At 51.4% G+C, this 13349-nt stretch overlaps 1 protein-coding gene across 1 annotated transcript in view; it reads left to right on the top strand.

The window, feature by feature from the left end:
- Positions 1 to 13349, top strand: part of DSCAML1 (DS cell adhesion molecule like 1) — a 418105-nt gene that overhangs the window by 290010 nt on the left and 114746 nt on the right. The window contains exons 4-5 of the mRNA XM_064269007.1: positions 4281 to 4427; positions 12619 to 12897. Coding sequence (XP_064125077.1) covers positions 4281 to 4427; positions 12619 to 12897 — 426 coding nt within the window. The remainder of the gene's footprint in view (positions 1 to 4280; positions 4428 to 12618; positions 12898 to 13349) is intronic.

A 13349-nucleotide genomic window follows, 5' to 3' on the forward strand; every position in this document is an offset into this window, starting at 1 on the left:
TGCCATTACCAGTTGCCATCAAGTCAGTTCCGACTGATGGCAACCCCATGTGTGCTGAGTAGAATTCCTCCATAGGGCTTTCAAGGCCTTTGGGAAGCAGATCACCAGGCCTGTTTTCCGAAGCACCTTTGGGTGGGTTCAAACCACCAATCTTTATTAGTAACCCAAAACATAACTGTTTTCACCACCTAGGGATTCCAAATGCCATTAGCACCCACAATTACAAAGTCAACCAAAATTGTTCCAACACGTTTCTGAATGGCCTTAGGGTGGGGCCACACCTGGAGGTACTGGCTTCATTGACAGTCACTCCCTCCTTCCTCCAGCTGAATGCAGTGTGGCCAAGGAGGAGAAGCCAGGGATATAGAGTAGCTTCTCCTCTACTCATTCCAGGCCGGCTGGTACCATTGGGTACAGAGTATGGGTGCCAGCCTGCTGGGGCTCCCCACAGGAGCCAGCCTGAAGGCCAGCCATGCTATCCAGCCCCAGCTGCCCAGAATCCCCCACCAGCTGGCTCTGCCCCTTCCCCTCCCAACACTGCACACTCACTCCACAGGCCTCTTGTTCCTTCCCTTCCCCAGCAGGACCCATCATCTGATTCTCATCAAACATGCCGAATTGCTGGCGCACAAGTTCCCCCCAGAGGGTATTAACATAATACCCCTGATTTCTCCTTCCCCTCTCTGTGCTGTGCAGCCCCCTGGCTGGCCTGCCTTTGTTTCAGGAGGAGCAGCACACTGTGTCTGAAAATGTTACTGCAATTAAATATGCACAGAAAGGGGGAAGGGAGGGGGGAAATGAGGACAATGAAGGATGCGAAACATCAGATGCAGCAGCTGCTTGTTGCTATAGAAACCCCAGCTCCCCACGACCATCACCGCAGCCCCCCCACTTAAATCTCAGTAGGGCCAAGTGTTTGGTCGGTCCTGGGGTGCTGGGAGCTATGGAACCACAGGGTCCTAACTGCCCAGGGTTGGAGCACCTGTGGGCTGCCAGCGTTGTGGTGTTTTTTATTGTTTGTTGTTTCTTTCTTTCCTGTTTTTCCTTGGGTGTCTAATCACCCCAACGCCACCACCCTCCTACCCTGGAACTTCTGATTGGCAGTAATACCCTCCAATAGTTCTGCATTCCAGCCCCGGTTACATAATAAATTATGGGAGAGTATCTACATTTCACTTAGCATGTCACAACATGGAGACAAAACAGCACAGGCAGAGTTCGGTGGGGGAGCAGGCTTTAGGCTTTCTCCATGCTTCCTCCATTCCTTCTGAATATGGCAGTGGGCTCAACTCTCTTGGTTTCTTTTTGTCTTTGACCCCAGTGTGTCGGAGCAGGGTGGGGGTGGAAGGATGCAGTCCACAAGTCCCATGTTTCCAGAGGCTGTAGAATTACAGGGTTGGAACTGGCAGGCTGCCAGAGGACCTAGTGTCCTCCAGGAGAATTCCCAACAAGATTCAGCTCTACAGGGACCAGTGTGAAGCCTCAAACTTGGGTCCATATAAGCAGTTGTCCAAGATGGAGAGGGAAATGTGGCGTAGCAGAAACTCATGGAGGCGAGACAAGGGCCTTTAGTCGACTGCAAGGTTATTATGAGGCCTTGCTACTTCCCTCAAAAAGTGAATGCACCAGTCCTGCTCTCTCTGGCCTTGGTCAGATGAGTATTATTGGATCCCTACTACTAAGCAAAGTGCCTGGCGTGTGGTAGGTCAGGTTGTCAATGTGGAAGAAAGGAAGGAAGGGAAAGAGGGAAGAAGAGAGAAAAAAAAACCAAACCCACTGCTGTCCAGTCAATTCCGACTCATACCGACCCTATAGGACAAAGTAGAACTGCCCTATAGAGTTTCTGAGGAGCGCCTGGTGGATTCGAACTGCCGACCTCCTGGTTAGCAGCCCTAGCACTTAACCACTACACTACCGGGGTTTCCAAGAAGAGAGAAGAGAAGGGGAAGCAACTAGGAGGAGAGTTGTAGATAAATCAGTGTTTATGCAGAAGCAAGAGACCAGACTGATCAAGTTATTTGAAACCATATGAAATAACTATTAACAAATAGAACCCTCAGATTGTTTAGACTGAAGAAAAGTCAGAGGACATGACAGCTGCCTTCAATATCCTGAGGGAGCACGTAGGAACAAGGCCCCTGTAGAGCTCCAGCGCCTAGAACTACGGAGGGACAGCCACGGAGGGTCCCAGGGGACTCATGGAGGGAGCTACAAGGAGACCAGCTGCGGCCAAGGAGGATCTCCCCAAAGTCAGAGCCCTCAACTTCGCGCTGGGCGTCCGGGTGAGGTAGTTAACTCCCCAGCCCCGGCGTCGCTCACAGCCCGGGGAACCCCTTGGCAAAGATGTAGTCAAGCACACCCAACTTTCCAACCCTGCGGTGGGTAAGAGCCCGGCTGCTAACCAAAGGTCAGCTCTTCGAACTCACCAACTGCTCCTCGGAAACCCTATGGGTCAGCTCTACTCTTTCCTATAGGATTGCTATGAGTCAGAATCAAATCAAGGGCAACGGTTTTACGGAATCTTCTAGTCCCCACTCTTGGAATGTGTTCTTTGGTCAAGTCCCTGCCTCCAGATGCTAAGTCCTGGACTTGTACTTAGACTTGTGCCTGGGGACACCACAGAATGCTCCCAATAGAAGGGCAAGCCAGAGTCAGAACTCTTGGCATAGGTTAAGGGAGTGTCACCCCTTAAATAATAAGATAGGAAGGGAATGGCACTACCCAAACGATTTCCTATGAAAGCCTGGCATTCCAGTGTTAGTGGGTCTTTCCTGTGGATGCAGCGCCCTCTCCCCTGCAGCGTTCTTTTAGGTCACTGTTGCCGTCCTGATTCCCATGCCCCGCTCCCAGTGGAAATGGCAGCCTGGGTCTTCCGTGCCTGCCTAGGGAAGCGCCTAAGGCCCCCAGAGAGGAGGCAGAGGGACCCAAAGTTGGCTTCTCAACCTGAGTCTGGCTCAGTCTTGGTGCGAGGACGCTGATGAGTTTAGGGATTCTAGAAGCCTAATGCAAGCCCCTCCCCAACTCCCAGGTCCACTTTTTAAATCAGCCTTGACTGGCTGAAGTTTAGGGTTTACTCTAGGACCTTAGACAAGAAAATTCACTTCACATCTGAGTCTTGTCTTGTAATCAGCAAAATGGACGTTACTGCCTATCTTTCCATTCATCTTCCCTTGTAAGTCCCTGTCTTCAAGGTGACAATGGATGTGGAGATAGCCGCACAGCATACGGGCCGGTGTCTGCCCTTTTGCCTTGCACACAACAGGTATTCAAGAACTGGCGGTTGAACGATTATTGTGTATCTTCATCTCCCAGGCCCCACTCCTAGCATAGCTTAGCCTCAATAATTGTTTGTTGAGTGGATGTTTTTAGACGCAGGCGAGATTTTCCACTCCTAGTCACCCCAGGTGACAGAGTAGAAGTGCCCCAAAGGGTTTCCTAGGCTGTAATCTTTATGGAAGTAGATTTCCAGGTCTTTCTCCCATGCTGTTTGGTGGGTTCTAACCCACAACATTCTGGTTAGCAACTGAGCGTTTAACTGTTGCACCACTAGGGACCCTAAATGATGTAAATTGGAAGAAAAAGTTTTAGGCTTCTGTTTAGCTCAGTGCAGAGGAAGAGCTGGAAGTGGGAAGACTTGCATTGGGTCCACTTACTGGCAGGGTGATTGGGTCCAGTCGCTTCACCCTGAGCCTCAGTTTCCTTCTCTGTAAAATGAAGCCAACGCTCAAACAGGTGTTGTGAGAGAAAACAAGCAATGAATGCAAAAGAGCTTCGCAGACTGTAGAGAGGAAGGGATGATGTGGATTGGTCCTTACAGAGAGCACTTACTGCGTGCCAGACATGCCAGGCGCGTTTTCCTAATCGGGGACATCCATGCTGTGAAGTACTATGTGTGTCGCGTGGTGCAGATAAGGCTTAGAGAGGCTAAGTAACTTTCCCAAGATCACACAACTAATCAGTGGAAGAACCAGATCGGAACCCAGATCTTAGACTGACTCCAAAGCCCAAGCTCTTTCTGTTAAACCCTGAAGCATCCACACTTAAAGGAGCAAATATTGTAATTTCTATTTGTCATTCATTTGTGTGGGGAAACGTATTCCTCTTTTGGAGATGCTCCCCCACCTCTGAGGCTGTACCAACCTCACCTTCCTGTTACCCCACTGCCTCCTCTCCCTGGGCCCAAGCCCTGGCCCTGGAGGAGACCAGCTGCAGGACTGAGCTGCCTCTGGTGGCGTGTCCAGCCAGAGGAGTAATGGGCCTTGTCCCGATTGTGTCTCCAGAAAACAGGTTTTTTATTACTTACCACGGCGGGCTGTACATCTCTGACGTGCAGAAGGAGGATGCCCTCTCCACCTACCGCTGCATCACCAAGCACAAGTATAGCGGGGAGACCCGGCAGAGCAATGGGGCCCGTCTCTCCGTGACAGGTAGGCTGAGAGGGCCGGTGGAGAATGGGGTGGGGTGGGATTGCCGGAAGCACACCAGCCCACCCCTGGGACTCGGCATGTCCACACCGTGGATCTGGAAGTCCCCTGTGTACGGAGGACTCAGAGAGGGAGACCGACAAACACAGGTACAGAAACCACTGGAAGGACCTTGTCCAGCTTGGTTTGGGGTGCCACTCACACAAGGACTCCAGAAATAAATGCTTTTTAGAAATCTGTTTCAAAGGAAGCTTAACTCTCCTGAAGAACAGATATGTTTTCATCTACCAAATAATGAGGATTATGGAACTCATCCTCTCCTTTTTTCTTTTTTTTTTTTTTTTTTTGGCCTTTGCTGCCAGGAAGCTCATAGATAGAATCCGATGCTCAAACATGGTAACTACTAGACCACATTGGGGGGGACGTTTGTATCTCCTCATGTCTCTAAGTGTTTAAGATTCTATTTTATCAATGACTGTATATATATCTTTTATCGTAGGCCACCTCTCAACATTTAAAAGCAGGCAGACTATAATTTATAAACAAAAATATTTCTAAACAGAATGAAGGGTTCTTATTCTAGTGTGCAAGGAGCCCTGGTGGTGCAGTGGTTAAGCACTCAGCTGCTAACCAAAAGGTCAGTGGTTCAAACCTACCAGATGCTCAGCAGGAGAAAGATGTGGCAGTCAGCCTCCATGAAGATTTACGCCTTGAAAACCCTATGGGGGCAGTTCTACTGTGCCCTGTAGGGTCGCTATGAGTAGAATTGACTTGACAACAACGGATTTGGGCTCTGGTATTCTGGTGTGCTTACAGTTTATTAGGATGGAAGCTAATATTTATTGAATCCCCCTGTGTGCCTGGGATTTCACTCGTTTGTTGTCTGTTGGGCGCCATAAGACAACTTTGAGGTGGCATTGTTCTCCCTATTTTTACAGGTGAGAAGTCAAATCTTAGGAAAGCCAAGCAATTTTCCCTAGCTATTTAACCAGTGGGCGGCACACCCAGAATTCAAACTCTGGGCCCCCAGATCCCAGGGTCCTTCTGTCAGTAGACCCCCACAGAAGGGCCAACTGAACAACCACGTACGTGCTCCAAGTCACAGAATTAAGACGGGCACATGGTGGGATGCCCCTCAAGGAAGGCCTTCTTGAGCCATGTTTGTCAAACTTCCCTGGCAGCGATCGCAGACACCCGTTTTCACCACGGCCTGTGCAATGCGTGCTGGTATTTTCTGTCACATGCGTGCTGATGCATCCTGGTGCTGTCTATCCTGCTCTTCTGTCCTATCTGTTTTTGGTAAATGCTGGCTGCAATTTACTAAATAGATTTGCAACCTCCTAATGGTTTGTGACTTGCAATTTGAAAATCTCTGCTCTGGAGGAGATGGGATTGGGGTGGCTTTTGGGGAGAGGATGAACTGAGAGTCAGACCACTTGGGTTCTGGGATTGTTGGTGGTGGGTGCCTTCCAGTCGGTTTTGACTCATGGCGACCCCGATATGACAGGGTAGAAATGCCCTATAGGGTTTTCCAGGTGTGATTTTTATGGGACCGGATCACCAGGTCTTTCTCCTGCAGGGCCACTGGATGGGTTTGAGCTGCCGATCTTTCATTTAGCAGCTGAGCACTTAACTGTTGTGCCACCAGGGCTCCTTTGTGTTCTAGGATTAAACCTACCAAACCATGCAACCTCTCTGGACCTCTGGAAAACGAGGTAGACTGGGTGACTTCCCTGATCCCATCTGCCTCTGACATTCTGTGGTTTGCGAGGGCTCCTCTGATTAGCAACGACTCTGCCCAGGACTCCAGTCATTTGTCTAAGACATTTGGAGACATGACCAGGAGAACAGGAACCAGGAGGGCAATGATCAGGCTCTCTCATTCACCCTTGTCGGTCCAGTGCCCTGTGCCCTGCACACAGTAGGTGTTAAATAAATGTCTGTGGAATTACTCAATGCCAAGGGAAAGTGTGCTCTCCTAGGGTGTGGCGAGAAGACCCTGCACTGTGCTTCACCATCCTTGTGGCTTGTCTTTGGAATTTGCAGCCCAATTCCCGAACGTGTTAGAGCCTGTCACTTCCAAATTACAGGGCCTTGTCTGCATGGTGTATTGCATCTCATTTACATGCTTCTCATATGGTGTGGGAAAGGCACAGAAATCCCTCCTTCCCGCAGGCAGGCTCCTTTCTCCTCCGCCTGTATCTGACCCCTTCACCCTGCTAATCTCCTAGTCGACCTCTAGCTTTTGGGGGGAGAATAGGTAGGAATCCTCATAAAAGACACTCTTTAAACTGGAGAATCTGTCAGCCCTTCTCCTTCTCCTCTTCATTTACCACCAGGAGATGAGGAGGAAGGGAGGGTGGGAAGAGAGTGAAAGACACCACGGACAGGCTCAAAGAAAAAGCCCAAAGGAGAAAGAGAGGAGTTAAGCTAGAAAGACACCCAGACAGACAAGTAGGGAGATGCGCAGGCCCAGGGAGAAAGACACAGGACAGGGGAAAAAAGCAAAACGGAGAAACATACAGAGAGACAAAGGAAGCTAGAAAGAGGAGACAGCAGTGACAGGATGAACGAGATCTAAAGGCAGAAGGAGGGCCCCGAAGGGGAGCGAGCAGAGGGGAGGGGAAGGCGCCCCACGGAGTGACATGGGCGCTGGTGATGTGATGTGACAAGACTATCTGCAAGCTGCTTGTCTCGGCAAAAATGCAACTGATACTACAGCAGGCAGTGCAGAGGGGAGTGGGTGTCAGAGGCCAAACCCCCACCCCAGCCTCCCTGGCACTTCCGCTCCCCACTTCAGATGGACTGCCCCAGAGGCAATGGGGGCAGCCTGGGAGAGGCTGGGCCTTGGTTGCAGCTGAAATATGAAATGTTTGATCTTAGTGGCCATGGCCAGTGAGCTCCTGGGACTGGTAGCCAGGAGGGGCATGGCTTCTCCCTGAGCAAAAGCTCTGAGCCAGCATCTGGACGTCTACTGAAGTACCCCCGGACCCTGCCGTGGCACCTGGTAGCAGACAGGGTCTGAGCCGGGCAGCACTCCCAGGGATGATAGTGTGTTTGCACTAAGAATGCCCTCCCCCAGAAGACCTCCTCCCAGGGCCAAAAGGCAATAGGAACCATAGTGTGAGAGTAATACAGGTGGCATGGCATTGTCCATGATTGCTTCATGAGGGCAGGAATCATATCTGTGGTGTCATCAGTCTCAGGAATGTTTGCTAAAGCAAGGGAGGAGGGGAGGAGAGAGGTGATGAGGTGTATCAGAGAAAGGACTTATGAACGAGGCCAAAGCCTCTCACCATCTCAGCCTCACCATTCACTAGCTGTGGAACCTGGCATAAAATAATGGCTCACAGTCTCGGTTTCTCTACCTGTAAAACGGGAGTGACAAGATATATTCCACTGGGTTGCAGTGAGAATGAAATAGGGTAGCGGAGTTGAAAAGCTTAGTGTCCATCCTGTGCCAAAGGAGGCACACAACAGAGGGTAGCTGCTCATACCGTTGAGGAGGTCCTTGTCCTATTGTTGTTGCGTGAATATTCCACGGCATTCCCTAAGTGTGGGGGAGGGGCAGCTTTCAGTATTCTGCATTTTCCAAGTTAGAGGAGGCAGTTGCAAGAATAATCTGAGCCCCGCCCCCGGCAAAAAAAAAAAAACACCACCTCATAACAACTACTCCATACGTGAAGGCGCTTTTTAGGCTCACTGAGTGCTTTCACAGGCATTAACTCACTGCATCCCCACAAGAGCTCAGTGGACTAGGATTATCATCTGCAGGTACAAACCACGACAGGACACCGGCGGCGACCAGAGAGGCTGAGACAAGCTAAGGTGCCCCAGCTCACCAATTACAGAGTGGGGTGCAGGAGCTGTGTTCCCTTTCCGTGCATCCCTGTCCAGATGGCTGAGAGAGGTCCCAGCAGCCTCCCCGGGGTGCCCCGGCCCCAGGGCCTCTCCCTCGGCACCCCCAGCCTGGCCCAGCCCTGCCCCAGCATGCCCCCAGTGATTCCCAGGGCCGGGCCATCTGTCTCCCCCAGCCCCGCACTGACGCTGGCAGCGCCTGATCCCCCCGAGCTGCCGCCGGGTACACGCCGCAGCATTTTACTTCTGCTCCAGAGGAATGAAAGAGGTTTCTTTCCCTCAGAATTTAATTTCACGCCTGAGACTCGGTGATTAATTCCCTCCTCCCGCCCTTTCCTCCACCACCCTGACGGCCCCTCCGCTTGTAAATTCTGCAGTGTGCCACGGAATTTGTGTATTTTGCATCAATTAAGTGTCACATTGAGTAATTCTTCTCTGGCATTGGGTTTGTTTATCCCAATCTTCCCACTGGGTTGTGTGGGGGGAAGAGGCCGCAGAACCCGGCAGGCAGGGAGGTGGGTGCTGAATAGTAATTGCCCCACAAACTATTCATAGCAATTTAGCATCAGGAAAGCACTTTGACAAACATTCTGCCATTGATCGCCTACAACCAGGGTGTGCTCAGGAGGGATCACCCCGCCTTTGCAGATGAGGAAGCTCAGGTTCTGAGAGATCACAGGACTCACCCAAGGTCTCACAACTTACCAGTGACCCAGATAGAACTTGCACCTGGGTCCCCGCGTGGCACAAACGGTTAAGCGCTTGGCTGCTAACCCAAAGGTTGGCCATCCAGACCTACCCGGAGGCTCGTCAGAAGAAAGACCGGGTGATCTACTTCCAGAAGGTCGCAGCTTTGGAAACCCTGCGGAGCGCAGCCTACCCTGCACTCACGGGGTCTGCACGAGTCGGAGTAGACTCCACGGCAACCGGTCTGGCGAGTTTTGTTTTCTCCTGATCCCAAGCCCTGGGATCTTTCTGCGGCCCCCAGGCACCTTCTGAAGAACAAGGGAAGGCAGGAAGGAAGCAGGGCAACTTCTGGAAAGTCTTCCTCCCAGAGAAGAGTCCCAGCCCTCCCCTCTCCAAGGGCGATGAGCTGAGGACAAATGAGAGTCCCTACTGATCAAAGAGGACCCCAGGAGGGCAGTCGCTCTCACCGCTCACTATCAAGCAGAAGTCAGTGTTCAATTATGCCAACTATTCCATCTTGGACCTCGTTTACTTGGGGGGGAGGTGGACCTGGGTCCTGATCTTGGCTCCGTGGTGTGATCCTGGGCAGATCACTGGCACTCTCTGTTCTCGGGATCTTCATCTGTCCACACCCTCCAAGGTCCCTGAACCAACACTGACATAAGTCCCGGTGGCGCAGTGATTTAGTGCTTGGCTGCTAACCAAAAGGTCAGTGTTTCAAGCCCACTCAATGGCTCCATGAAAGAAACACCTGGCGATCTGCTTCCATGAAGATTACAGTCAAGAAAGCTCTATGGGGGCAGCTTTACTCTGTCGCATGGGGTTGCTATGAGTCAAAAATCCACTCCGTTGGCCCTAACGACAACATTGAAGTTCTGCAATCTGGAGTTGTATCCAGAAAACTCAGAGCACTGGTCCACTCCATTTATTCCTCCCTCAGACTACAGCTCAACAGACACGGCCCTGCTCTGTGCCAGGTACAGGGGACCCAGCATGTGTGCAGTACTGCCTCCAGGAGGTCACGGTCCCCCAGGGAAGACAGATACATGAGCTGCTATTAACTGCTCCTGCAAAGGGCCATGGGAAAGGCTGGTCACAGGGGCCGCCTCTGGGGAGGGAGATGGGTGGCTAGGGGCCAGGGGTGAGGGGAGACTCATTTTCCACTGGATTCTCTTCTGTACGTCGTGAAGTTTTGCCAAGTGCATATACCACCTATTTAAAAAAAAAAAAAAAAAAAACACTTAAGATGTTTCTTTAAAAAAAAAAAAGTTTTTTGAAAGTAAAATGAAAGGAACGGAAAGCTTTTTGGAAATCCAGCAAGAGTAGCGTGGGGGAGGCATTCAGAAGAGGTGCTGTTTAAGCAGGTTTGCGTGGGGCTGGCCCAGCAGAGCCGCCTGGCGGGCATTCCAGGTGGAGGTCCAGGTGGCGCACGATGCCACAGTGGGAGCTGTTGAGAGGAGAAGGTGGAGCAGGCCAGAGGACTGGTCGGGGCTAGATCACAGAAGGTCTTAAAATTCAAGATAAGAAGTATGGCATGTACTTCACAGCTAAAGGAAAGCCTGTGGGAGTGTTGGAGTCCCCAGGCGGTGCAAATGGTTAACATGCTTCGTTACTAACTGAAAAGTTGGAGGCTTGAGTCCACCCAGAGGCTCCTCGGAAGAAAGGCCTGGCAATCCAAAAAATTAGCCACTGAAAATGCTGTGGAACACAGCTCTACTCTGACACACACGGGGTTGCCAGGAGTCAGAGTTCATGGGACAGCAACTGATTTATGGTGGTGTTAAAGCAAGGGGAGTCCCTGGGTGCAGGGTGCTTCTCACCTGGCTTACCGGATCATCTACAGTGAACAATTTCACATTTTTTCACCACATCAAAGACTCTGCCTCTAGGTGTGGCTGGCATCTGTCTCTCTCCCAATCCCACAGCACCTTCCTACAGAATTAAAGCCTCTTTTCCAATCTACAATCCCTGACAGGGGCAGATGGCCTAGTAAGCAAGGGAAGCACCGAGCTTACCTTGCTATTGGATAATCCGCCCCTGCCTGTGTGGCTCCAAATGTTGAAACACTCCACTACTAACCAAAGGCTGGTGATTCGAACCCATTCAGAGGCGCCTTGGAAGACAGGCCTGGCGATCTGCTCCTGAAAGTTCACAGCCCTGAAAACCTTACAGAACAGTTCTCCTCTGCACACATGGGGTCAACATAAGTCAGAACTGAGGCCACAGCAATTAACAACAAGAACAAAGCAAGGGGAGGTCCCCAGTGGGTAGAAAACCAGCCGCCACTGAGGATGAGAACTAGATAGAGACAGCAGACGGAATACTCACTGAGAAACGGCGTGGGAAGTCATGCACAGCACCCTGCCAACAAGGACCCTTGGCCCAACACAGGTTAGGGCCACAGGTTCCACAAATCACTGAGTTCAGGGTTGCAAAACAGAGGGAAATTGTTGTGGTAAGGGATTGTTGTTTGTTCTTGTTTTGTGCCCTTGAGTCAATTCCGACTCATAGGGACCCTATAGGACAGAGTAGAACTGCCCCATAGGGTTTCCTAGACTGTAATCTTTCTCGTTAAGAGCTATGGCTGCTAACAAAAAGGTCAGCAGTTCGAATCTACCAACTGCTCCTTGGAAATCCTATGGGGCAGTTCTACCCTGTCCTACAGGGTTGCTATGAGTCGGAATCGACTCAATGGCAATGGGTATTCTTTATAGAGGGAGCTCTGGTGGTGCAGTGGTTAAAGTGCTCAGTGGTGAACTGAAAAGTTCAAACCCACCAGTGACTTTGAGGGAGAAAGATATGACGGTCTGCTTCCATAAAGATTTACAGCCAGGGAAACCCTATAGGGCAATTCTACTCTGTCTTACAGGGTCGCTATGAGTCAGAACTGACTCAATGGCATTAGGTTTGGGTTGGGTTTTTTTTTTTTAATCTTTACGGGAGCAGATTGCCAGGTCTTTTCTCCGGAGGAGCTATTGGTGGATTTGAACCACCAACCTTTCGGTTAGTAGCTGAGTGCTTAACTATTGTGCCAGGAGGGCTCTTTCAGTAGGGGGTGTTAGGATTAAATTCCTAATCCTCCTGGACTCCGGTGAAAACACCAGGGCCTTCTCTGAGTCAGTCCAGATTGCAGATGGGAAGAGACAGGACAAGGGCAGGCACATTGTTCCCCCAACCTTGGGGGCACCCTAGGCAGGTTTTAGGCCCAGAATGAGACTTTCCAAAAATTGCAAACTTGAGATGTCATGGTTCTTCTGTTACAGGGCCACAGACTCTAGGGACTGTTGGTGTGAAAGAAGCTCTCAAGCACGCTCTCTCCCTCTGCTCCTCTTGCTCTGTTTCTTTCTCTTCCATCTGTCCATCTGTCTGTCATTCTAGCCCTGGACCCGGTTACAGCCTCTCCCCCTCCCAGCCCCTGCTCCCTGGCCCAGTTCTAGGGCTCAGTCTGGCCTGAGGAGAGGAGTTAGGGCCAGAGTCTGGGACACAGGGAAACACAGCAAGTCCTCCCTGAAGCATTCATCTGGAGACAAGATACCACTCCTCAAATGCTGTGGGCAGCAGGCTCCTGTACTCGGCTCTTGCCTTCCCTCTCCTACCCACCTGCCCTCCCACCCGCACCCCAGGGCTGCTGACCCTCTCTGCCTTCCAGATCCTGCTGAGTCGATTCCCATCATCCTGGACGGCTTCCACTCCCAGGAAGTGTGGGCCGGCCACACTGTGGAGCTGCCCTGCACTGCCTCGGGCTACCCCATCCCTGCCATCCGCTGGCTCAAGGATGGCCGGCCCCTCCCGGCCGACAGCCGCTGGACCAAGCGCATCACGGGGCTTACTATCAGTGACCTGCGGACAGAGGACAGCGGCATCTACATCTGTGAGGTCACCAACACCTTCGGTTCAGCAGAGGCCACAGGCGTCCTCACGGTCATCGGTGAGTGGCGGGTGAAGCCCCAGTGGTCTGGGGTGGGGAGTGGCACAGTAGGCAGCAGCAGGAGCCTCTGGCTTGTCCCCAAGGATTCATCCTCGTGGGTTGGGGAAGGCAGTTTGGTGTCTGGGAAAAACCCTGGGTTTGAAATCAGAAGATCTGCCTTTTGATTCTGGCATTTTCAGATAGTAACTGACTTTGGCCAAATCACATAACCAGGATCGTCACCTCAGCATCCTTATCTGTAAAATGGGATGATGATCCCAGCCTTCCTGCCTCCCAGAGGTCTCGAGAATCAAATAGGATGATGAGGGTGATGGTGTCAAGCTCTCCACGAGGGCTTCTTGGCCTGTTGGGAGGCAGCAGTGTCTGCACTGAGGGAAGCAATGCTAATGTGAATTCATGTCACTGAAAGAGGACATAATGCATCCCAACCTAGGGTGACATGGAGAATATTA

Source organism: Loxodonta africana, chromosome 15 (genome assembly GCF_030014295.1).
Source record: "Loxodonta africana isolate mLoxAfr1 chromosome 15, mLoxAfr1.hap2, whole genome shotgun sequence".
Lineage (NCBI taxonomy): Eukaryota > Metazoa > Chordata > Mammalia > Proboscidea > Elephantidae > Loxodonta > Loxodonta africana.